General features: G+C 43.6%; 1 protein-coding gene across 8 annotated transcripts in view; it reads left to right on the forward strand.

Moving 5' to 3' along the window:
• Positions 1-25,838, forward strand: part of LOC121541449 (calcium/calmodulin-dependent protein kinase type II subunit beta) — a 56,492-nt gene that overhangs the window by 7,355 nt on the left and 23,299 nt on the right. For 2 of the 8 annotated variants that reach the window (XM_041850460.2, XM_041850463.2), the window contains exons 5-13: positions 3,068-3,133; positions 4,386-4,458; positions 10,253-10,355; positions 16,172-16,255; positions 16,391-16,485; positions 16,672-16,794; positions 16,878-16,961; positions 17,169-17,217; positions 21,158-21,229. In XM_041850460.2, coding sequence (XP_041706394.1) covers positions 3,068-3,133; positions 4,386-4,458; positions 10,253-10,355; positions 16,172-16,255; positions 16,391-16,485; positions 16,672-16,794; positions 16,878-16,961; positions 17,169-17,217; positions 21,158-21,229 — 749 coding nt within the window. The remainder of the gene's footprint in view (positions 1-3,067; positions 3,134-4,385; positions 4,459-10,252; positions 10,356-16,171; positions 16,256-16,390; positions 16,486-16,671; positions 16,795-16,877; positions 16,962-17,168; positions 17,218-21,157; positions 21,230-25,838) is intronic. The other 6 variants (XM_041850461.2, XM_041850464.2, XM_041850465.2 and 3 more) reach the window with 3 other exon arrangements.

Here is a 25,838-nt window from a genome sequence, read left to right on the forward strand (position 1 = left end):
AAAAAAATCACGTGGAAAAATATATGTAAGAAAAAGCATGTGGTTTTAAGACACATGTATGAACACACATGTATGAACAAATCACATGTGAAAAATGTCAAGTGTTTTTCAGACACTTGTGAAGTTTCACATGGATCTTTCAAGTACATTTTTCACATGAACACAAGATAGTGGTTTCCCAACATTTCACATGTGATATTCTAAGTTTAACGTGTGCTTTTGTAACCGGCAGGATTAGAACCCAGGTCTCCCATGGGAGAAGCCAATGTCTTGACCATTAGAGGGCCAAGAGGGCCGACACTGAGTTTCTGTTCTATTGACTGTTCAATTCAAAATAGGGCTGTCACACAAACAAAATGTAATCGAGTTAACTGACTAACTCTGACAGCCCTAATTCAAAATCATCTCTTTGTTGAAAAGTATCTGTTTACATTCATTCCAAAAGTAAACACATTCACAAATACGTTAAAATCCCTTTTAAGCCTGTGTATTAAATGTAACAAAAAACAATGGACAGCTAACAAAAACAGAAGCTAAAAATAGCTAGCTAGGACGAAATGGAAGGCTAGCTATCACCTATCACTAAGCTAGCTCTAAGCTAGCTAGCATTCGACCATTAGTTTCGCATTTCACAAAAAGTAACCTTCTAAAATACATATAATTAGCATGATTCATGTATACACATGTAAATACACTCAATATGAGCCATTGTTTGTAAAAAATAAAACCATTTTAAGAGACAAAAGAAATAATCCCAAATGCCATCTTGTTCTCATTGACTTGCATACAAAAGGGAGCAGCTAGCTAGCTACTTAGCTTGGCTACAGTCATGTAAATGTGTGTAAAAAAAAAAAAAAAAAAAAGTTAAAATCTCACTTGTTTTTCACTCGGTCAAAACAATTAAATTATTCATCAAAATGAACAGAGAACTGTCACGATCGTCAGGGAGAGAAGTAGACCAATGCGCAGCGTGATGAACAAACATGTTACTTTATTTAATAAAGCACGAAACAAAACAATAAACGACTCGTAACGTCCTTGGTAACAATGACCAACACGGAACAAAAACCCACAAACACAAAGTGAAAAACATGGCTCCCAATCAGAGACAACCAGCCAACAGCTGACACTCGTTGCCTCTGATTGGGAGTCACTCAGGCAAACATAGAAAACAACAAACTAGAACCCCCAACATAGAAATAACACATAGAATGAACACCCTGGCTCAACAAATAGAGTCCCAGAGCCAGGGTGTGACAGTACCCCCCCCCCTAAAGGCGCGGACTGCGACCGCGCCTCAATACGAGCAAAACAGGGGAGAGCTGGGTGGGCATTCCTCCTCGGCGGCGGTTCTGGCTCCGGGCTTGCCCACCACCCTCCAATAAACCCCCCATAGCGCCCCTGGTCCGGTCTGGCCCCGCTGGCTGGAGCTGACCTGGACATTGCAGGAGCGGCTAGCTTCAGCTCCGTTGGGGAGCAATAAAGCGGTACCTGATTTGGCACCGATGACCAAGGCACGGGTTGTGCCGGACTGACGACGCGCACCCCAGGCTTGGTGCGTGAGGCAGGAAAGGACCGGACCTGGCTGTCGATGCGCACCCCTGGCTTGGTGCGTGGAGCAGCAACGGGCCGGACCGGGCTGACGATACGCACCCCTGGCTTGGTGCGTGGAGCCGGAACGGGCCTCACCGGACTGATGACTCGCACCCCAGGCTTGGTGCGGGGAGCAGGAACAGGCCGGACCGTACTGGGGACACACACCACTGGTCCTACGCAGGGATCTGGAATGGGCCGGACCGGACTGGTAACACACCCCAGTACCTCTCGCCGTGCCTCTACACCTTCCACCCCCTCTTCGACCAGTGGCCCCCGTAACCTGGCGGCCTCCTCTGCCAATCCGCTGGGCCGCTCTGCCGCGGTCTCCTGCTGGCCCGTCGTCCACGGCGTTAGCCCCCCCTTAAAAATGTCTGGGCGTCTCTCCTACCCGTGGACCAGGTCTCCATGTCCCTCGCCAGCCTTTCGCCCTTCTGCCATAATGTCAAGCCCTTCTCTTCCTCACTCGGCTTGACCCAGTCGAGGAGGCGAAGGAGATCTGCTAGAGATCTCCCTGGCGATGGCTCCTGGACACGCTGCTTGGTCAAATCTTGGTGGGTTTTTCTGTCACGATCGTCAGGGAGAGAAGTAGACCAATGCGCAGCGTGATGAACGAACATGTTACTTTATTTAATAAAGCACGAAACAAAACAATAAACGACTCGTAACGTCCTTGGCCAACACGGAACAAAAACCCACAAACACAAAGTGAAAAACAGACAGTTTAAATATGGCTCCCAATCAGAGACAACCAGCCAACAGCTGACATTCGTTGCCTCTGATTGGGAGTCACTCAGGCAAACATAGAAAACAACAAACTAGAACCCCCAACATAGAAATAACACATAGAATGAACACCCTGGCTCAACAAATAGAGTCCCAGAGCCAGGGTGTGACAAGAACTCAACACAGTTTAGTTAAACATGTTATCTATAGATTTTGAAAAAACATAACGATGCATACAAACCAGAAAACAGGATAAAAAAAAAGGAGACACAGAGAGCTAGCTTCTGTTCTTTTCACTGGACTTCTTCCAACGGTCACGGACCAACGTACGAAGAAAAGAGGCGCGTGTCTGCAGTAGTAACAGAGAGAGAGAGATGCCTCTCCCTAATGGTAGCGTGAAGTATACATGTATATCAATGCAACACCATGGAGGACTACAATAATAATGGAGCGGATGGCTCAGAAATAATTATTTTTAACGCACTTGAATTATTACACGTGAAACTGCAAATGTGATTTTCACATATTCATGTTTTTCAAATGTGAACTTGCAATTCAATTGTGAGGTGAACATGTAATTCTCTGCACATGTGAAAAAAGGGTGTTAACGCATGAAATTTAAGCTCAACATGTGAAAACAGCCATTTCACATGTGAAAATGCGATTTTCACATGTGAAACTACATTGCCACGTTTTTTTTTTTACGGTTGTGTGCGTGTGTGTGTAAACTAGTCTCTTTGTGTTGTAGAGTGACAGGTGGAGAGCTGTTTGAGGACATTGTGGCCAGAGAGTACTACAGTGAAGCAGATGCCAGGTAAACTCCTTTTTACACTGTTCACCCTCTTCCATCTATTCTTGTTCTATCATGTGCTCTCTCTCTCTCTCTCTCTCTCTCTCTCTCTCTCTCTCTCTCTCTCTCTCTCTCTCTCTCTCTCTCTCTCTCTCTCTCTCTCACTCTCACTCTCACTCTCACTCTCTTACTCTCCCTCTCTCCTGTTCAATGTTACTCCTCAGCTTGCACACACACAGACACAGACAGACACACACACAGACAGACACACAGCCTTGCCCCTCAGGAGGGAGACTTAAATCAATTTGACAGTGGAGGCGTTGTGTGGGGGTGGGAGAGAGAGAGAGAGAAAGGGAAGGAGGACAGAGTGAGAGAGGTGAGTTAGAAAATAGCAAGGATAGAGGGAGTATGAGGGGTAGAGGAAATTGAGAAAAGATTGCAAGTGCACATACATATTTCATGGTGTGTGTGAAATTTGCTACATTGCCCTACCCTGAGTGTGTGTGTGTTCAGAATTTTGCCCGCATTGCATGTGTTCTCTGTCCGTCTGTCTGCCTATCCAAGACTGGTTGTATGTTGCTCGTGGTAACAAAAGATAGTGAAAGTCAGAGAGAGAAAGAGAGTTAGAGGGAAAGTATTTCTCAGTCAAAGAGACTGGGAGTAAGTCCACCCACTTTTGAAATTATAATTGTTATAATTTGGTGAAGTATATTTTCTATTTTGTGCTTTGATACTTGTGCAGTTTTTAAATAAATAAGCCTGAGAAAGTCACCAAGTTAGACAGCCTCTCCTACACACAACCACACTGTCACGTCTCTCTCTCTCTCTCACACACACACACACACACACACACACACACACACACACACACACACACACACACACACACACACACTGTGACAGGTTACACTATTCTCCAGTCAATGTGGAGTGTTTTAGGTGTGCTGATATTTAAGAGCATCCACTCCTTTGTAGTCCAGTGATAACACAGAATATCACACAGGACAGAAAGACACAGGGGTGGACTTGAGCGGTGGGTGTATAGACATTTTAATGCACTTTCACTGTACAAGTGTGCGTGTGTCAAATACCTTCAAATACTTGAAAGTTGAGGGGCGCTTGATTTAGCTTGGAGTTTGCATTTTTGGGACTAAAATAGAATAGAACATAATTTGTCTTGCACAATTTAAAAGCACTGCAATACACCACACAGAACACAGATCAGATGCAGTACACTGGTAGAGACTAACTGACTCCCCCTGGTGTTGTTATACAGTCACTGCATCCAGCAGATCCTGGAGGCCGTGCTACACTGTCACCAGTCAGGCGTGGTACACAGAGACCTCAAGGTGAGTTACTGTTTCTTTTAATCACTTTGGCACTATTTTCACAAGTATGTTGTGAATTTTAAAAACGATTTCGTATAAAACTCCAAACTGGTAACACTAGTAACGCAGCCAGTCTTACATTCAACACCTTTCATTATGTATTCATTTTGTTTTTTGACATCTTTCACCACACAACCATTGATCCAAAATATAAGTTTACTGTGAAATGTAATCATCAAAACACAACATATTGATATCTTCTCAATTTAGATATTTTAACAATGTAAGATACATGTTTAATAATTGCCCTGTAGTATGCTACAGTATTGTAAAGTACAGTACATTCCACTGTTTTCACATTAGGCAATACACTTGCACTACTCATTAAAATTGACTGAACACCACATTTCCATCATTTCTATCCTATGTGATATCAAAGGTGTGATCATTGAAGACATCGTTCACAATGTAATCAAATGAAATAAATTAAAGAAACAATGTTTAGCAGCACTAGTTTGCATCAAGCCTGTCTTGAGCATTTGGCCATAGGTTCCCATCGAAATCGCAGTAAATATCCTCATTGTTCATACACCTGGGGAAAAAACCTTTTGGCATGGCGAATCCAAGCCTGACATACAGTGCATTCGGAAAGAATTCAGAACCCTTTACTTTTTCCACATTTTGTTACATTACAGCCTTATTCTAAAATGGATTCAATTCATTTTTTTCCTCATCAATCTACACACAATACCCCATAATGACAAAGCGAAAAAAGATTTCTAGAAATGTTTGCACATTTAAAAATAAATAAATACTTTATTTACATAGGTATTCAGACCCTTTGCTATGAGACTCGAAATTGAGCTCAGGTGCATCCTGTTTCCATTGATCATCCTTGAGATGTTTCTACAACTTGATTGGAGTCCACCTGTGGTAAATTAAATTGATTGCACATGATTTGGAAAGGCACACACCTGTCTATATAAGGTCCCACAGTTGACAGTGCATGTCAGAGCAAAAACCAAGCCATGAGGTCGAAGGAATATTCCGTAGAGCTCCGAGACAGGATTGTGTCGAGGCACAGATCTGGGGAAGGGTACCAAAAAATGTCTGCAGCATTGAAGGTCCTCAAGAACACAGTGGCCTCCATCATTCTTAAATGGAAGAAGTTTGGGCAATCTGGGGAGAAGGGCATTGGTCAGAGAGGTGACCAAGAACCCGATGTTCTGAGGAAACCAAGATTGAACTCTTTGCCCTGAATGCCAAGCTTCACGTCTAGAGGAAACCTGGCACCATCCCTACGGTGAAGCATGGTGGTGGCAGCATCATGCTGTGGGGATGTTTTTCAGCGGCAGGGACTGGGAGACTAGTCAGGATCGAGGGAAAGGTGAACCGAGCAAAGTACAGAGAGATCCTTGATGAAAACCTGCTCCAGAGCGCTCAGGAACTCAGACTGGGGAGAAGGTTCACCTTCTAACCGACCCTAAGCACACAGCCAAGACAACGCAGGAGTGGCTTCGGGAACAGTCTCTGAATGTCCTTGAGTGGCCCAGCCAGAGCCCGGACTTGAACTTAATCGAACATCTCTGGAGAGACTTGAAAATAACTGTGCAGCGACGCTCCCAATCTAACCTGACAGAGCTTGAGAGGATCTGCAGAGAAGAATGGGAGAAACTCCCCAAATACAGGTGTGCCAAGCTTGTAGCGTCATACTCGAGGCTGTAATCGCTGCCAAAGGTGCTTCAACAAAGTACTGAGTAAAGGGTCTGAATACTTATGTAAATGTGATTTTTCTGTTTTTAATTTTAAATACATTTGCAAACATTTATTTCTAAAAACCTGTTTTTGCTTTGTCATTATGTGGTTTTGTGTGTAGATTGAGGATTGACAATCATACATCTTCCACCTGTATTGTAATCGTGTATTGTATTTTACAGTATTGTATTGTACTTATGTATTGTAGTGGTCCTGTAAGTGGCTCAGTTCATAAGCGCACGGCACTAGCAACCCCAGAGTTGTGGGTTCTATTCTCACTGGGGTCACATACCAAAATGTTGTTGTCACTTTGGATAAAAGTGTCTGCTACATAAATGCATCTATTACCGTATTACAGTACTGTATTGGCCAATGCAATTTTTGTAATTTGTGTGTTGTTCTTAGTCAATTGAAAATTTCCTTAGAGTTTAGAATTTGAAACAACTGCCTTTTTGATTATCTGTTTTGAGGTTTGTACAAGGAGTTGTAAACATTTACCACGTACTTGTGAAAATTGCACCAAAGCGATAAAGAAAAACTGTAATTGTGTGTGAGAGTGTGTGTGTCTCTCTGTGTTTGTCGTGTGTGTGTGTGTGTGTATCTTGGTGTCTGCTGGACGGAAAGAGAGATACAGAGAGATACAGTGTGTGTATCTCTGTGTGTGTACAGATTTTACTACACTTGTGAGTACCAGAAGTCCTCACAAGAATAGTAAGCCAACAAAAATTCAGTGAAGTGAGGACATTTTGCCGGTCCTCACTTGTAAAAAAGCTATTTTAGGCATAGGGGTTAGAGTTAGAATAAGGGTTATTGTTAGGGTTAGGGCTAGGCTTAGGGAAAATAGGATTTTGAATGGGAATCAATTATTGCCCCCCATAAAGTATAGTAAGACATACTGTAGCTGTGTGGGTGTGTGTGTAATTGTCATGCCATAAGAATAGGTTAGGATCGATTTTCTACAATAAAAATGGCATAAAAGTAAAACTGGTCTCTACTTGTTCACTCTGAGATAGATCTGCAGTCATGCTGACATTATACAGCAGCCTCACTGGTATTAACACAGTTCCACTGTGTGTGTGTGTGTGTGTGTGTGTGTGTGTGTGTGTGTGTGTGTGTGTGTGTGTGTGTGTGTGTGTGTGTGTGTGTGTGTGTGTGTGTGTGTGTGTGTGTGTGTGTGTGTGTGTGTGTGTGTGTGTGTGTGTGTGCAAGAAGCTTTCACAGTCTCACTGCAGATTCAGACGTCCAAACTCTTGTCCATAAATGTTAAATTTCTAAGGTTAAGTTATGGGTTAAGGCTTGGGATAGGGCTAAAACAAAAAGATAAATAACTAGTGCCTAGCACTAGGATTGAACATGCGGCCCTCTGAGCTTACGCCCATCCGCCATCCCCGTCCACAACACCCTAGCAAAACCCAAGCCTACTAGATGGTAATAGTGCTCACCGACTGACGTCTCATTTCCAACTAGCTCTCACAGTCTCACGTCAGAATTAGACATTCACCCATGTTTCTCAAATGTCAAATTTAGAAGTTATTGCAAACGTCAAATTTCGACGTGTTTAAAGTTACGTTTAGGCATTAACACCGAAATCTTAAGGTTAGGCATCAACTCCAAATGGTTAAGGTTTGGGATAGGCTGAAAACAAAAATCTAAAAAACTAGTTTATATTGCTAGATTAGAACTTGCAACCTTTGGAATCAGAGGCAGATGCTTACGCCCATCCGCCATCCACAACGCCCTAGCAAAACTGAAACCTACTTGAAGGTAACAGTGCTCACTGTTGCCCCTAGTGGCCGGTTTCCACGTCACCTCCTGACGTCCTCAGACATGGATGGACGTCGAATACTGACTTGTATCACGGGTGACCTGGCTGCTAATTTCGCAGTGGATCTTGAACGACCAGGCTGGTGTGTGTGTGTGTGTGTGTGTGTGAATGTGTGTGTGTGTGTGTATACAGTTGAAGTCGGAAGTTTACATACACCTTAGCCAAATACATTTAAACTCAGTTTTTCACAATTCCTGACATTTAATCCTAGTAAAAAGTCCCTGTCTTTGGTCAGGTAGGATCACCACTTTATTTTAAGAATGTGAAATGTCAGAATAAAAGCAGAGAGAATTATTTATTTCAGCTTTTATTTATTTCATCACATTCCCAGTTGGTCAGAAGTTTACATACACTCAATTAGTATTTGGTAGCATTGACTTTAAATTGTTTAACTTGGGTCAAACGCTTCGGGTAGCCTTCCACAAGCTTCTCACAATAAGTTGGGTGAATTTTGGTAAATTCCTTCTGACAGAGTTGGTGTAACTGAGTCAGGTTTGTAGGCCTCCTTGCTCGCACACGCTTTTTCAGTTCTGCCCACACATTTCTATAGGATTGAGGGCAGGGCTTTGTGATGGCCACTACAATACCTTGACTTTGTTGTCCTTAAGCCATTTTGCCACAACTTTGGAAGTATGCTTGGGGTCATTGTCCATTAGGAAGACCCATTTGCGACCAAGCTTTAACTTCCTGACTGATGTCTTGAGATGTTGCTTCAATATATCCACATCATTTTCCTTCCTCACGAAGTGCACCAGTCCCTCCTGCAGCAAAGCACCCCCACATCATGATGCTGCCACCCCCGTGCTTCACGGTTGGGATGATGTTCTTCGGTTTGCAAGCGACCCCCTTTTTCCTCCAAACATAATGATGGTCATTATGGCCAAACAGTTCTATTTTTGTTTCATCAGACCAGAGGACATTTCTCCAAAAAGTACGATCTTTGTCCCCATGTGCAGTCGCAAAACGTAAGTCTGGCTTTTTTATGGCGGTTTTGAAGCAGTGGCTTCTTCCTTGCTGAGCAGCCTTTCAGGTTACGTCGATATAGGACTAGTTTTACTGTGGATATAGATAATTTTGTACCTGTTTCCTCCAGCATCTTCACAAGGTCTTTTGCTGTTGTTCTGGGATTGATTTGCACTTTTCGCACCAAAGTACGTTCATCTCTAGGTGACAGAACGCCTCTCCTTCCTGAGCGGTATGACAGCTGCGTGGTCACATGGTGTTTATACTTGCATACGATTGTTTGTACAGATGAACGTGGTACCTTCAGGCGTTTGGAAATTGCTCCCAAGGATGAACCAGACTTGTGGAGTTCCACAATTTATTTGGCTGATTTCTTTTGATTTTCCATTGATGTTAAGCAAAGAGGCACTGAGTTTGAAGGTAGGCCTTGAAATACATCCACAGGTACACCTCCAATTGACTCAAATTATGTCCATTAGCCTATCAGAAGCTTCTAAAGCCATGACATCATTTTCTGGAATTTTCCAAGCTGTTTAAAGGCACAGTCAGCTTAGTGTATGTAAACTTCTGACCCACTGGAATTGTGATACAGTGAATTATAAGTGAAATAATCTGTCTGTAAAAAATTGTTGGAAAAATTACTTGTGTCATGCACAAAGTAGATGTCCTAACCGACTTGCCAAAACCTATAGTTTGTTAACAAGAAATTTGTGGCGTGGTTGAGAAACGAGTTTTAATGACTCAAACCTAAGTGTATGTAAACTTCCGACTTCAACTGTATACACACACACACACACACACACACACACACACACACACACACACACACACACCCCTCCTCTTTCCCTCCTCTGCCCTGCATGCCACAAATCAATTACTCTCAATAATCGCCACATGCTGCAGTGGTTCACTAACTGTGTGTGTTTGTGTGTATGTGTGTGTGTGACTGTTAGCACTGGCTAATCACAGTAGCAGAACACAGCTGTTAACAGACAGATTGGTTCCTAATAAATAAACAAATACATGAAATAAATTACAAACTGATACGTCTGTTAACGATGGGACCATCTGGGTGTGTGTCCGCGCGTATGTGCATGCTCGTGTGTGTGTCTCTGTGTATGTTTGTGTGTGTGTATGTGCAAGTGCGTTACTACTACATTATTTTAGGCCTAGCACCATGGAATAACATATTATAATATATTTAATAGGATCTCTGTGCCCAGTACCCCATGGGAAGTGTTTGACTTCATGTCCCATCTGTCCCCTGTGTAGCCAGAGAACTTGCTGCTGGCCAGTAAGTGTAAGAACGCTGCAGTGAAGTTGGCTGACTTTGGACTGGCCATCGAGGTGCAGGGAGACCAACAGGCATGGTTCGGTACGTCCACACACACATTGTATTCATGCTTGAACGTGTGTGTGTGTGTGTGTGTGTGGGTGTGTGGGTGTGTGGGTGGGTGGTTGGCTGGGTGGGTGGGTGTCCCAGAGACTAGCTGTTCTCTTGTTAGAATATTTTTTCATATTCACATTTTAAACCTCAATTTATTTTTTATGGAAACCTGCTCCAGAGTGCTCATCAACCTTATCTTAAAGGTATACAGTGCATTCGCAAACTATTCAGAACCCTTCACTTTTTCCACTTTTTCCAAATGTTCTTACTTTACAGCCTTATTCTAAAATTGAGTAAATAAACATTTTCCGTCCTCAATCTACCCCAATACCCCATAATGACAAAGCGAAAAAAGGTTTTTAGATTTTTTTGCAAATGTATTAAACATTTAAAAAATGTAAGTATTCAGACCGTTTTCTATGAGACTCTAAATTGAGCACAGGTGCGTCCTTTTCCATTGATCATCCTTAAGATGTTCCTACAACTTCATTGGAGTCCACCTGTGGTTAATTCAATTGATTGGACATGATTTGGAAAGGCACACACCTGTCTATATAAGGACCCTCAGTTGACAGTGCATGTCAGAGAAAAACCAAGCCATGAGGTCAAAGGAATTGTCCGTAGAGCTCCGAGACAGGATTGTGTAGAGGCACAGATCTGAGGAAGGGTACCAAAACATATCTGCAGCATTGAAGGTCCCCAAGAACACAGTGGCCTCCATCATTCTTAAATGGAATAAGTGTGGAACCACCAAGACTCTTCCTAGAGCTGGCCGCCCGGCCAAACTGAGCAATCGGGGGAGAAGGGCCTTGGTCAGGGAGGTGACCAAGATCCCAATGATCACTGACAGAGCTCCAGAGTTCCTCTGTGGAGATGGGAGAACCTTCCAGAAGGACAACCATCTCTGCAGCACTCCACCAATCAGGCCTTTATGGTAGAGTGGCCAGACGGAACCATTCCTCAGTAAAAGGCACGACAGCCTGCTTGGAGTTTGCCAAATGACACCCAAAGGACTCTGACCATGAGAAACCAGATTCACTGATCTGATTAAACCAAGATTGAACTCTTTTGCCTGAATGCCAAGCATCACGTCTGGAGGAAACCTGGCACCATCCCTACGGTGAAGCATGGTGGTGGCAGCATCATGCTGTGGGGATGTTTTTCAGCGGCAGGGACTGGGAGTCTGGTCAGGACTGAGGGAAAGATGAACAGAGCAAAGTACAGAGAGATACTTGATGAAAACCTGCTCCAGAGCGCTCAGGACCTCGGACTGGGGTGAAGGTTCACCTTCCAACAGGACAACGACCCTAAGCACACAGCCAAGACAATGCAGGAGTGGCTTTGGGACAAGTCTCTGAATGTCCTTAAGTGGCCCAGCCAGAGCCCGGACTTGAACCCAATCGAACATCTCTGGAGAGACCTGAAAATATATATTTTTAATACATTTGCTAAAATCTCTAAAAACCTGTTTTTGCTTTGTCGTTATGGGGTATTGTGTGTAGATTGATGAGGGGAAAAAAAACAATTAAATCCATTTTAGAATAAGGCTGTAATGTAACAAAATGTGGAAAAAGTCAAGTGGTCTAAATACTTTCCGAATGCATTGTAAATGCTTTGTTTTGCTTAGGTGAAAGTTGTTCCACTAAACTACACTGCTCAAAAAAATAAAGGGAACACTTAAACAACACATCCTAGATCTGAATGAATTAAATAATCTTTTTAAATACTTTTTTCTTTACATAGTTGAATGTGCTGACAACAAAATCACACAAAAATTATCTAGGAGCATTCCGTTTAAAAATTAAATTGGCTTGAAAATCTATGGCAAGACTTGAAAATTGCTGTCTAGCAATGGTCAACGGGATACCAAGGTCATATTTTTCCATATTCTGTTTCAGTTTAAGCATGGTTCAGATTCAATTAGATCTGTGGACCATACTTTTTTAATGGCTAGCTCAGAATATGAGCTTTCCAAAAGTTGTTATATACACTGCTCAAAAAAATTAAGGGAACACTTAAACAACACATCCTAGATCTGAATGAATGAAATAATCTTATTAAAAACGTTTTTCTTTACATAGTTGAATGTGCTGACAACCAAATCACACAAAAATTATCAATGGAAATGAAATGTATCAACCCATGGAGGTCTGGATTTGGAGTCACCCTCAAAATTAAAGTGGAAAACCACACTACAGGCTGATCCAACTTTGATGTAATGTCCTTAAAACAAGTCAAAATGAGGCTCAGTAGTGTGTGTGGCCTCCACGTGCCTGTATGACCTCCCTACAACGCCTGGGCATGCTCCTGATGAGGTGGCGGATGGTCTCCTGAGGGATCTCCTCCCAGACCTGGACTAAAGCATCCGCCAACTCCTGGACAGTCTGTGGTGCAACGTGGCGTTGGTGGATGGAGCGAGACATGATGTCCCAGTTGTGCTCAATTGGATTCAGGTCTGGGGAACGGGCGGGCCAGTCCATAGCATCAATGCCTTCCTCTTGCAGGAACTGCTGACACACTCCAGCCACATGAGGTCTAGCATTGTCTTGCATTAGGAGGAACACAGGGCCAACCGCACCACCATATGGTCTCACAAGGGGTCTGAGGATCTCATCTCGGTACCTAATGGCAGTCAGGCTACCTCTGGCGAGCACATGGAGGGCTGTGCGGCCCCCCAAAGAAATGCCACCCCACACCATGACTGACCCACCGCCAAACCGGTCATGCTGGAGGATGTTGCAGGCAGCAGAACGTTCTCCACGGCGTCTCCAGACTCTGTCACGTCTGTCACGTGCTCAGTGTGAACCTGCTTTCATCTGTGAAGAGCACAGGGCGCCAGTGGCGAATTTGCCAATCTTGGTGTTCTCTGGCAAATGCCAAACGTCCTGCACGGTGTTGGGCTGTAAGCACAACCCCCACCTGTGGACGTCGGGCCCTCATACCACCCTCATGGAGTCTGTTTCTGACCGTTTGAGCAGACACATGCACATTTGTGGCCTGCTGGAGGTCATTTTGCAGGGCTCTGGCAGTGCTCCTCCTGCTCCTCCTTGCACAAAGGTGGAGGTAGCGGTCCTGCTGCTGGGTTGTTGCCCTCCTATGGCCTCCTCCACGTCTCCTGATGTACTGGCCTGTCTCCTGGTAGCGCCTCCATGCTCTGGACACTACGCTGACAGACACAGCAAACCTTCTTGCCACAGCTCGCATTGATGTGCCATCCTGGATGAGCTGCACTACCTGAGCCACTTGTGTGGGTTGTAGACTCCGTCTCATGCTACCACTAGAGTGAAAGCACCGCCAGCATTCAAAAGTGACCAAAACATCAGCCAGGAAGCATAGGAACTGAGAAGTGGTCTGTGGTCACCACCAGCAGAACCACTTCTTTATTGGGGGTGTCTTGCTAATTGCCTATAATTTCCACCTGTTGTCTATTCCATTTGCACAACAGCATGTGAAATCTATTGTCAATCAGTGTTGCTTCCTAAGTGGACAGTTTGATTTCACAGAAGTGTGATTGACTTGGAGTTACATTGTGTTGTTTAAGTGGGTAGGGCTTCCATGGATAGGGCTTCCATGGATGGGGCTTCCATGGATGGTTATAAAGTTGATCGTGTTCAGGGCACGCTCAGCATCGGTTGGGTTAATTATAACATATTTGACATAACCGTATACGAGTGAACAAAGGATTATTTTGTTCCGAGCGACCCGGATGGAGCAGTTGTGGTTGGTGCCATTTAAGATGATAGCTTTACGCTACTACATGATACTCTCATTTTCCCTATACCCATCATGAGGTTGCTACAACCTAGCCTATGAATAAACGTTTACAAATATACCTAGCTCTCTCTCTCTCTTGCTTCTCCTTCTTCATTTATAAATAAATAAATTTGATCAAAACTATTGTCTTTCTCTCTCTTTGAGTCAACTACTCACCACATTTTATGTACTGCAGTGCTAGCTACCTGTAGATTATGCTTTCAGTATTAGATTAATTCTCTGATCCTTTGATTGGGTGGACAACGTCAGTTCATGCTGCAAGAGCTCTGATAGGTTGGAGGACGTCCTCCGGAAGTTGTCATAATTACTGTGTAAGTCTATGAAAGGGGGTGAGAACCATGAGTCTACTAGGTTTTGTATTGAAGTCAGTGTACCCAGAGGAGGACGGAAACTAGCTGTCCTCCAGCTACACCATTGTGCTACACTACAGAGTGCTGTTGAGGCAACTGTAGACCTTCATTGCAAAACAGTGTGTTTTAATTAATTATTTGGTGATGTGAATATATTTAGTATAGTTTTATCTAAAAAGGATAACTTTCTTTATGTTTCACTATTTTTATTTTTATGAAATTCACTGAGGAGGATGGTCCTCCCCTTCCTCCTCTGAGGAGCCTCCACTGGGATGGAGTGTATATCCCCGATAGGCCTGAACTTGTAAAATAAGACAGCGCTAGTGACCTCTTGGTGGAGATCACCAACATACAGGGAGACCCTGGGGTTTCTGGCCCCGCTGGGAGCCATGTATGACGGAGCATACATTCTTGTGGTGTTCACGTTGGTTTGTTTGCAAGTCCTTCTTTTTTTTCTTTACAAATCTTGTAAGGTTTATGTTTTAGCTGCTGATCGATGGTTGCTCAAGAGAACAGAATGACAGGAGGATGATAGAATGTCAAGTGTTGGAACCCCTGGAACTCCTGGAACCCCTAGAACCCCTAGATCTCCTGGAACTCCTGGAACCCCTAGATCTCCTGGAACTCCTGGAACCCCTGGATCCCCTGGAACCCCTAGAACTCCTGGATCCCCTAGAACCCCTGGAACCCCTGGAATTCCTGGAACCCCTAGATCTCCTGGAACTCCTGGAACCCCTGGAACCCCTAGATCCCCTAGAACTCCTGGAACCCCTGGAACTCCTGGAACTCCTGGAACCCCTAGAACTCCTGGAACCCCTAGAACTCCTGGAACCCCTAGAACCCCTGGAACTCATGGAACCCCTGGAACTCCTGGAACCCCTAGAGCCCCTGGAACCCCTGGAACTCCTGGAACCCCTAGAACCCCTGGAACCCCTAGAACTCATGGAACCCCTGGAACTCCTAGAACCCCTGGAACTCCTGGAACCCCTGGAACTCCTGGAACCCCTGGAACCCCTAGATCCCCTAGAACTCCTGGAACTCCTGGAACCCCTAGAACTCCTGGAACCCCTAGAACTCCTGGAACCCCTAGAACCCCTGGAACTCATGGAACCCCTGGAACTCCTGGAACCCCTAGAACCCCTGGAACCCCTAGAACTCATGGAACCCCTGGAACTCCTAGAACCCCTGGAACTCCTGGAACCCCTGGAACTCCTGGAACTCCTGGAACCCCCTCGTTTGTTATGTCATAAGTCATGTTAGATCAAATAGAATCTATCCAATTACAATACTTTCTTTATTGCATCATAGTCAGTTAGACAACATGATTTACATTGCAAATACAAAATATAAAAAGAAAGAAATACACAAACACAGTAGGCCTTAGCTTACATATAAATAGCAAATAACCTGTCAAAAACTACCATTTGTACAGCAGGACTTCCCAGTTCAGCTTTCCATTCCAGTTAAATAAATGTATTTCAGTTTAAAATTACATTGTTGATTATGGTATTTGGTTACGGTTTTCAACAAAATAAAAGACATACAGTGGAATCAGTTTCGTTGCGTTATTTGGTCTGCTCTGTTCGACTACCTCAATCATCATGTGATACATCATCCACAGCACACGACTAAAGTAAAATACAGCTTAATGACTCTGTGCGTGTCGGTGTGTGTGTGTAGGTTTTGCAGGTACCCCAGGCTACCTATCTCCAGAGGTACTGAGGAAGGAGGCCTATGGTAAACCTGTAGACATTTGGGCCTGTGGTGAGTACAGATCACTTTATTATCTCTCTGTCTTATCCCTCTCTCCATCTCTCTCTCACCCTCTCTCTTCAATATCTCCTGCCCCTCTCACCACTCAACGTGTGTGTGTGTGTGTGTGTATGTGTTTATGTATAGGTGTGATCCTGTACATCCTGCTAGTGGGGTATCCTCCATTTTGGGATGAGGACCAACACAAACTCTACCAGCAAATCAAAGCAGGAGCCTATGACGTGAGTTTTACATACACACACACACACACACTCACATGCAAGCGCACACTCACAAGCACACACACACTCTGTCACCTCTGTCTATCAATCTGTTTGACAAAAGGGAGGGTGTGTGTGTGTGTGTGTCTGTGTTTGTGTGTGCGTTTTTGCATATGTGTGTGTATGTGTATGTTTGTGTGTATGTAGTTTCCATCTCCAGAGTGGGACTCGGTGACTCCAGAAGCCAAGAACCTGATTAACCAGATGTTGACTATTAACCCTGCCAAGAGGATAACTGCCCAGGAGGCCCTCAAACACCCATGGGTCTCCGTAAGTACACACACACACACACACACACACACACTTTTCCTCTCTGTTTGACATTGTCTATCTCTCTCTCTATCTCTCTCCAGCAACGCTCCACGGTGGCGTCCATGATGCACAGACAGGAGACAGTGGAGTGCCTGAAGAAGTTCAACGCCAGGAGGAAACTCAAGGTCTGCTCTCTCTTAATAATCTCATAATCCACAGGAATACCTTCACTTTAAACATATGTGAGCCTTCTCACTAACCTAGTAACCTACCACTCACCCAGTCTCTTTATTTCTCTATTCCTCTCTCTCTTCCCGTCTCGCTCTCTCTCTCTCCTAATCTCTCTTTCGCTCTCTCTCTCCCCCCATCTCTCTTCCTCTCTCTGTCCATAGGGAGCAGTCCTGACTGCTATGCTGGTGACGAGGAATTTCTCCGGTAAATGTGTGTGTCTTCATTAACACTTACACGCATGCACAGCAGGTTGGCATTTATTGGGATGACTCGTGTACTGGAGGCATCTCTGCAGAGTGGTGACTAGCTGGCACAGCCACAAAGTCATACAATCTGATTCTAAACCTAACCTTAACCCCAACCACACTGCTAACCCTAATGCCTAACCCTAACCTTAAATTAAGTTTTCATGAATCTTTACAATATAGCCAATTTCTGCTTTGTAGCTCGCCCATCTAGCGGAAATCGCTCAGTTCTGCCTCCAAGGCAAGATTCATGACAATAAACGTCAAACTGCGCATGCATGCATGCATGCTACAGTCACACACACACCCACACAAACACCCTCTCTTTCTCATTATCACAAATTGAGTTTCACCTCCAATTTACTAAGTTTGACTACAATGGTAACCTGCATGGATCATTACATGTTGCTCTTCCACTTAGGGGTGTGAACTTTTAAACTTTAAAAAGTTTAAATGAAATAGGGATCTTTAAAGTGAATATTAAATTTTTCCCCACACAATTTAAATCACAGTGCAGTTATCACCAAACATGTTCTTTGCCGTGTTATAGCCTAACTAGACGATAGGCTATAAAGGCCTGGGGAAAGTTGTGCCATTTTAAATAAAACCAAAAAGGCGAACTTTAGGCTACTTTGGTGAATTTGCGAGGCATTGCAAGACAAGACATTGCGAGATACAGATTACCTAAACAAATGCGCACAGTTCTTTCTGCCTGCCCCCTCCTCTCTCTCCCTCACGTTGGCTCGCCTACTTTTTCTCTTTGCTAATGATACGCGTTCGTGTTCAGTCTTTGGTCTGTTGCGTGTAGAATATCCTAGCCTATTCATTGAAGATGGTTCCTGCTTTACTGAAGTTGCCAGACATTGCAAGATACAGCATTCCATTGCAAGGTACAGCTTTTGATTACCGATTGAACAGTTCTGAATCTGTCTGCCTAGTGGCCGACCTGCCTATACGCCTCTCTCCGTCCATCGCTAGCTCGCTATGCAAGTGTTCGTGTTCTTGGAAGTACAGCAACTAATCAGTGTCCTCCGTTCCAAAAACACTGAATCTTAGGAGTCGATGAGTCACTCAGAAATGGGAGTTGACACCTGGAGTCGATGTGCAAGAAGTCGAGGAATCTATTATTTTGGAGTCGACTCTCCACCACTACGTCATTGTCGTTAACAGTTGGAAAAAAGACAGAGAAAGGCAAATGACAGCAGTGAAGTCCTACATGGCAATACTTTAAGAAGTTAAATGAGAAGGTGGTGGAATTGAAGTACAGTAATGGTAGTACAGGTGCAATTCTTAACTATCTGAAAGGGACGCACCGTGAGACCCAAACAAATCCTGGCAGCAGCGCAGGCCCCCAACAACAGACATTAGACAAGTTCACATGAAAGCCTACTTTATGACTGCCGTAAATATAACTTAATTGAGCGCAATAGCAATTGTGGAATTTTAGGAATGTTTATTTTCGCTTTAACAGAAAACCTATGGCCGTTTAAACTTTAAAGGGATAGTTCACCCACATTACAAAATTACATAGTGGTTTCCTTACCCTGTAAGCAGTCTATGGAAAAGGTATGACAGCAATCCATGTTTTGGTTTAGTTTCCCAGGCACTGTTTCCAAATGCTAACATTTTAGCATTTGTGGCACAAATCCAATTCAACTCATGGAACTGATATTAGCATTTTTTGCGCATTATGTCCAAATAATCCGAAAGTATCTCAAATTGATTGTAAAGCTCACCAAAGTCACTTATAGATTATTTGACCATGATGTGCGAGAAATGCTAATATCAGTCCCATGACTTGAGTGGGATTTGTGCCACAAATATAAAACGTTAGCATTTAGAAACAAATCAAATTTGTGGTGTGGACTAACAGTGAAATGCTTACTTACCGGCCCTTCCCAACAATGCAGAGAGAAAGAAAATAGAGAAATATTAGAAAAGTAAAACACGTAATAATAGATACACAATGAGTAACGATAACTTGGCTACTATATACAAAAGGGTACCAGTACCGAGTCAATGTGCAAGGGTATGAGGTAATTGAGGTATGTGGACACAACTTCAAATTAGTGGATTCGGCTATTTCAGCCACCCCCGTTGCTGACAGCTGTATACAATTGAGCACACAGCCATGCAATCTCGATAAATAAACATTGGCCATAGAATGGCCCGTACTGAAGAGCTCAGTGACTTTCAAAGTGGCACCGTCATAGGATGCCACCTTTCCAACAAGTCAGTTCATCAAATTTCTACCCTGCTAGAGCTGCCCCGTTCAACACTAAATGCTTTTATTGTGAAGTGGAAACGTCTAGGAGCAACAATGGCTCGGCCGCGAAGTGGTAGGCCACACAAGCTCACAAAATGGGACCGCCGTGTGCTGAAGCGCGCAGCTCGTAAAAATCGTCTGTCCTCGGTTGCAACACTCAATACTGAGTTCCAAACTGCCTCTGGAAGCAACGTCAGCACAATAACTGTTAGTCGGGAGCTTCATGAAATGGGTTTCCATGGCCGAGCAGCCGCACACAAGCCTAAGATCACCATGCGCAATGCCAAACGTCGGCTGGAGTGGTGTAAAGCTCGCCACCATTGGACTCTGGAGCAGTGTAAACGCGTTCTCTAGAGAGATGAATCACACTTCACCATCTGGCAGTCCGACGAACGAATCTGGGTTTGGCGGATGCCAGGAGAACGCTACCTGCCCAAATGCATAGTGCCAACTGTAAAGTTTGGTGGAGGAGGAATAATGGTCTGGGGCTGTTTTTCATGCTTCGTCTAGGCCCCTTAGTTCCAGTGAAGGGAAATCTTAATGCTATAGTATTCAATGACATTCTAGATGATTCTTTGCTTCCATATTTGTGGCAAGGCCCTTTCCTGTTTCAGCATGACAATGCCCCCATGCACAAAGCGAGGTCCATACAGAAATGGTTTGTCGAGATCGGTGTGGAAGAACTTGACCGGCCTGCACAGAGCCCTGACCTCAACCCCAATGAACACCTTTGGGATGAATTGGAACGCCGACTGCGAGCCAGGCCTAATCGCCCAACATCAGTGCCCGACTTCACTAATGCTCTTGTGGCTGAATGGAAGCAAGTTCCAGCAGTAATGTTCCCAATATCTAGTGGAAAGCCTTCCTAGAAGAGTGGAATGAGATGTTCACATACTTTTTGGCATATAGTGTAGATATGTACATATAACTAGGAATAAAGTGACATATAGTAAACAGTAGCAGCAACGTATGTGATGAGTCAAAAAAGTTAGTGCAAAAAGGTTGAATGCAGATAGTCTGGGTAGCTATTTGGTTAACTATTTAACTAACTATTTAGTATTTAGCAGTCTTATGGCTTGGGGACAGAAGCTGTTCAAGGTCCTGTTGGTTCTAGACTTGGTGCATCGGTACCACTTGCCGTGCTGTAGCAGAGAGAACAGTCTCTGACTTGAAGAGAGGAGTGCCAGCCACTGCCAGGGAAAGTAAACCAAAGCATGGATTTCTGTCATACCTTGTACATAGACTGTTTACAGGGTAAGGAAACCTATGTGTAATTTGGTTGAACTATCCCTATAAGAAATGTTTTCCATTTGTCACTTCCTCTGCACTCACACTGTGTTTGCCGACCCAGGTAAGAGGGGAGTGAGACTTGTGACTCGACTCTTGGCCCTTATTCATTAAGTGTCTCAGAGTAGGAGTGCTGATCTGATATCCGTTTTGCCTTTTAGATTATAATGAATGGACAGGGGGGGACCTGATCCTAGATCAGCACTCCTACTCTGAGACGCTTGACTTACCTTGGACCTAATGTGACTTCAATCTGTCCTCCTCTTCACACTAACACACTCCTCTCTTCTCCTCCCTCGCTTCTTTGCTTTCACTTGCTCTCTGTCTTCCTCTATTTCTATCTCTGCATCAGTTGGTAGACAGTCTACATCTCCTGCATCAATCACTACTGTGTCTGAAACTACCGCTGGGATAGTGGAGCAAGGTATCCTCTTCCTCTCCTCCCTCCACCACTCGCTTCTATACCTCCTCCTCCACATTTATACCTTTTCTCCTCTCTTCTTCTTCGCTCCTCTCCCTCACACTCCCTTCCTCATCCTACCCTTTTGCACTTCTCGTGTTCTTCCTCTCCTCCACTGCCTCGCTATCATCCCTCCCCTCTAATGAATAAGGCATGTCCATCTCCACATCCTCCCTCCCTCCCTCCCACCCACCCACTCTCCTCTCCCCTCCCCGCTCCACCTCCCTCCCTCCCACCCACATCTCACCATTCAGCCCTCTCTCTCAACCTCCCTTCCTCCTCTCCCACTCACCCACCCGCTCTCTACCTCCCTCCCTCCCACCCACCCACTCTCCCACTCACCAACCCACTCTCTACCTCCTCCCTCACCCCGCCTTTAACTCCTCTACCCACTCTCCCCCACCCACCCACTCTCCCCACCACCCTCTCTACCTCCCTCCCTCACACCCAGCCACTCTCTCTCTACCATGCTTTAGTCTTTTGTATCTTTGGAGTCGTTTTCTGTCTTTCTTTTTCTGCCTTTTGTTCCCTCCCTCATGAGCAGTGGGTTAGGTGTATGAGGTGTGTTTGCTGTGTGTCATAAATACAGGTAACTGCCAAACTAAACTAAACGCTTGAGTAAATGACGGATACAAAGTATATTGAAAGCAGGTTCTTCCACACGTGTGGTTCCTGAGTTAATTAAGTAATTCACATCCCATCATGCTGAGGGTCATGTATAAAAATGCCCAGTTGCCCATTATTTTGGCTACCATGGTTAGAAGAAGAGATTGACTTTGAAAGAAGGGTGTCAAAGGAGCATAGGGGGTGTAAAGTCAGTCAGTATGTCAGTCACCAGATCTCAATCCAATTGAAAACTTATGGGAGATTCTGGGCCGGCGCTTGAGACAACGTTTTCCACCATCATCAACAAAACACCAAATGATGGAATTTCTTGTGGAAGAATGGTGTCACATCCCTCCAATAGAGTTCCAGGCTTGTAGAATCTATGCCAAGGCACATGAAAGCGTTTCTGGCGGCTCGTGGTGACCCAACGCCCTATTAAAAAATCCTTTATATTGGTGTTTCCTTTATTTTGGCAGTTACCTGTGTGTGTGTGTATATATGTGTGTGTATATATATATATATATATGTGTATATATATATATATATATATATATATATATATATATATATATATATATATATATATATATATATATATATATATATATATATATATATATACTACCAGTCAAAAGTTTGGACACACCTACTTATTTAAGGGTTTTTCTTTATTTTTACAATGTTCTACATTGTAGAATAATAAGACATCAACTATTGAATAACACATATGGAATTATGTAGTAACCAAAAAAGTGTTAAACAAATCTAAATATGTTTTATATTTGAGATTCTTCAAATAGCCACCCTTCGCCTTGATGACAGCTTTGCACACTCTTGGCATTCTCTCAACCAACTTCATGAGGTAGTCACCTGGAATGCATTTCAATTAACAGGTGTGCCTTGTTAAAAGTTAATTTGTGGAATTTCTTTCCTTCTTAATGCGTTTGAGCCAATCAGTTGTGTTGTGACAAGGTAGGGGGGTATACAGAAGATAGCCCTAGTTGGTAAAAGACCAGCTCAAATAAGCAACGAGAAACGACAGTCCATCAGTACTTTAAGACATGAAGGTCAGTCAATACGGAACATTTAAAAAACTTTTTTTTCTTCAAGTGCGGTCGCAAAAACCATCAAGCGCTATGATGAAACTGGCTCTCATGAGGACCGCCACAGGAATGGAAGACCCAGAGTTACCTCTGCTGCAGAGGATAAGTTAATTAGAGTTACCAGCCTCAGAAATTGCAGCCCAAATATATGCTTCACAAAGTTAGTCACAGACACATCTCAACATCAACTGTTCAGAGGGGACTGTGTGAATAATAATAATAATAATAATAATATGCCATTTAGCAGACGCTTTTATCCAAAGCATGCATACATTTTTTGTGTATGGGTGGTCCCGGTGAATCAGGCCTTCATGGTCGAATTGCTGCAAAGAAACCAGTAGTAAAGGACACCAATAATAAGAAGAGGCCTGCTTGGGCCAAGAAACATGAGCAATGGGCATTAGACCGGTGGAAATTTGTCCTTTGGTCTGGAGTCCAAATTTGAGATTTTTGGTTCCAACCGCCGTGTCTTTGTGGGACGCGGTGTGGGTGAACGGATGATCTCCGCATGTGTAGTTCCCACTGTAAAGCATGGAGGAGGAGGTGTTATGGTGTGGGGGTGCTTTGCTGGTGACACTGTCTGTGATTTATTTAGAATTTAAGGCACACTTAACCAGCATGGCTACCACAGCATTCTGCAGCGATACGCCACCCTGTCTGGTTTTGGCTTAGTGGGACTATCATTTGTTTTTCAACAGGACAGTGACCCTCAGCATATGTGGGAACTCCTTCATGACTGTTGGAAAAGCATTCCAGATGAAGCTGGTTGAGAGAATGCCAAGAGTGTGCAAAGCTATCATCAAGGCAAAGGGTGGCTACTTTGAAGACTCTAAAATATAACATATCTTCATTTGTTTAACACTTATTTGGTTACTACATGATTCCATATGTGTTATTTCATAGTTTTGATGTCTTCACTATTATTCTACAATGTAGAAAATAGTACAAATATAGAAAAACCCTTGAATGAGAAGGTGTGTCCAAACTTTTGACTGGTACTGTGTGTATATATATATATATATATATATATATATATATATATATATATATATATATATATACACACAGTCAAAAGTTTGGACACACCAACAAATATTTTAGATTTTATATTCTTCAAAGTAGCCACCCTTTGCCTTGATGACAGCTTTGCACACTCTTGGCATTCTGTCAACCAGCTTCATGAGGAATGCTTTTCTAACAGTCTTGAAGGAGTTCCCACATATGCTGAGCACCTGTTGGCTGCTTTTCATTCACTCTGCGGTCCGACTCGTCCCAAACCATCCCAATTGCGTTGAGGTTGGGGAATTGTGGAGGCCAGGTCATCTGATGCAGCACTCCATCACTCTCCTTCTTGGTAAAAAATAGCCCTTACACAGCCTGGAGGTGTGTTGGGTCAATGTCCTGTTGAAAAACAAATGATAGTCCCACTAAGCCAAAACCAGATGGGATTGCGTATCACTGCAGAATGCTGTGGTAGCCATGCTGGTTAAGTGCCTTGAATTCTAAATAAATCACAGACAGTGTCACCAGCAAAGCACCCCCACACCATTAAACGTCCTCCTCCGTGCTTCACTGTGGGAACCACACATGCGGAGATCATCCGTTCACCTACTCTGCGTCTCACAAAGACACGGCGGTTGGAACCAAAAATCTCAAATTTGGACTCATCAGACCAAAGGACAGATTTCCACCGGTCTAATGTCCATTGCTCGTGTTTCCTGGCCCAAGCAAGTCTCTTCTTATTATTGGTGTCCTTTAGTAGTGGTTTCTTTGCAGCAATTCCCGAGTGTGCAGCGGTCTAAGGCACTGCATCTCAGTGCTTGAGGCGTCACTACAGACCCCCTGGTTCGATTCCAGGCTGTATCACAACCGGCCGTGATTGGGAGTCCCATAGGGCGGCGCACAATTGGCCCAGCGTCGTCCGGGTTTGGCCAGTGTAGGCCGTCATTGTAAATAAGAATTTGTTCTTAACTGACTTGCCTAGTTAAATAAAGGTAAAATAAAAATGAAGGCCTGATTCACACAGTCCCCTCATTTATATGGGCTGCAATCTGAGGTGCAGTTAACTCTAATGAACTTATCCTCTGCAGCAGAGGTAACTCTGGGTCTTTCTTTCCTGTGAGAGCCAGTTTCATCATAGCACTTGATGGATTTTGCGACTGCCTTGAAGAAACTTTCAAAATTCTTGAAATGTTCCGTATTGACTGACCTTCATGTCTTAAAGTAATGATGGACTGTCATTTCTCTTTGCTTATTTGAGCTGTTCTTGCCATAATATGGACTTGGTCTTTTACCAAATAGGGCTATCTTCTGTATACCAACCCTACCTTGTCACAACCAAACTGATTGGCTCAAACGCATTAAGAAGGAAAGAAATTCCACAAATTAACTTTTAACAAGGCACACCTGTTAATTTAAATGCATTCCAGGTGACTACCTCATGAAGCTGGTTGAGAGAATGCCAAGAGTGTGCAAAGCTGTCATCAAGCTGTCAAAGGGTGGCTACTTTGAAGAATCTCAAATATAAAAAACACTGATTGAAGTGGATTTAACAAGTGACATCAATAAGGGATCATAGCATATTATTATTATTATTATTATAGCTTTCACCTGGATTCACCTGGTCAGTCTATGTCATGAAAAGAGCAAGTGTTCTTAATGTTTTGTACACTTAGTGTGTATATACAGTGCATTCAGAAAGTATTAAGACACCTTCCCTTTTTCTACATTTTGTTACGTTACAGCCTTATTCTAAAATGGATTAAATAAAACATTTTCCTCATCAGTCTACACACAATACCTGATAATGACAAAACGAAAACAGGTTTTTAGAAATTTCAGCAAATGTATAAAAAATCCTAAAC

Source organism: Coregonus clupeaformis, chromosome 27 (genome assembly GCF_020615455.1).
Source record: "Coregonus clupeaformis isolate EN_2021a chromosome 27, ASM2061545v1, whole genome shotgun sequence".
NCBI classification, from domain to species: Eukaryota; Metazoa; Chordata; class Actinopteri; order Salmoniformes; family Salmonidae; genus Coregonus; species Coregonus clupeaformis.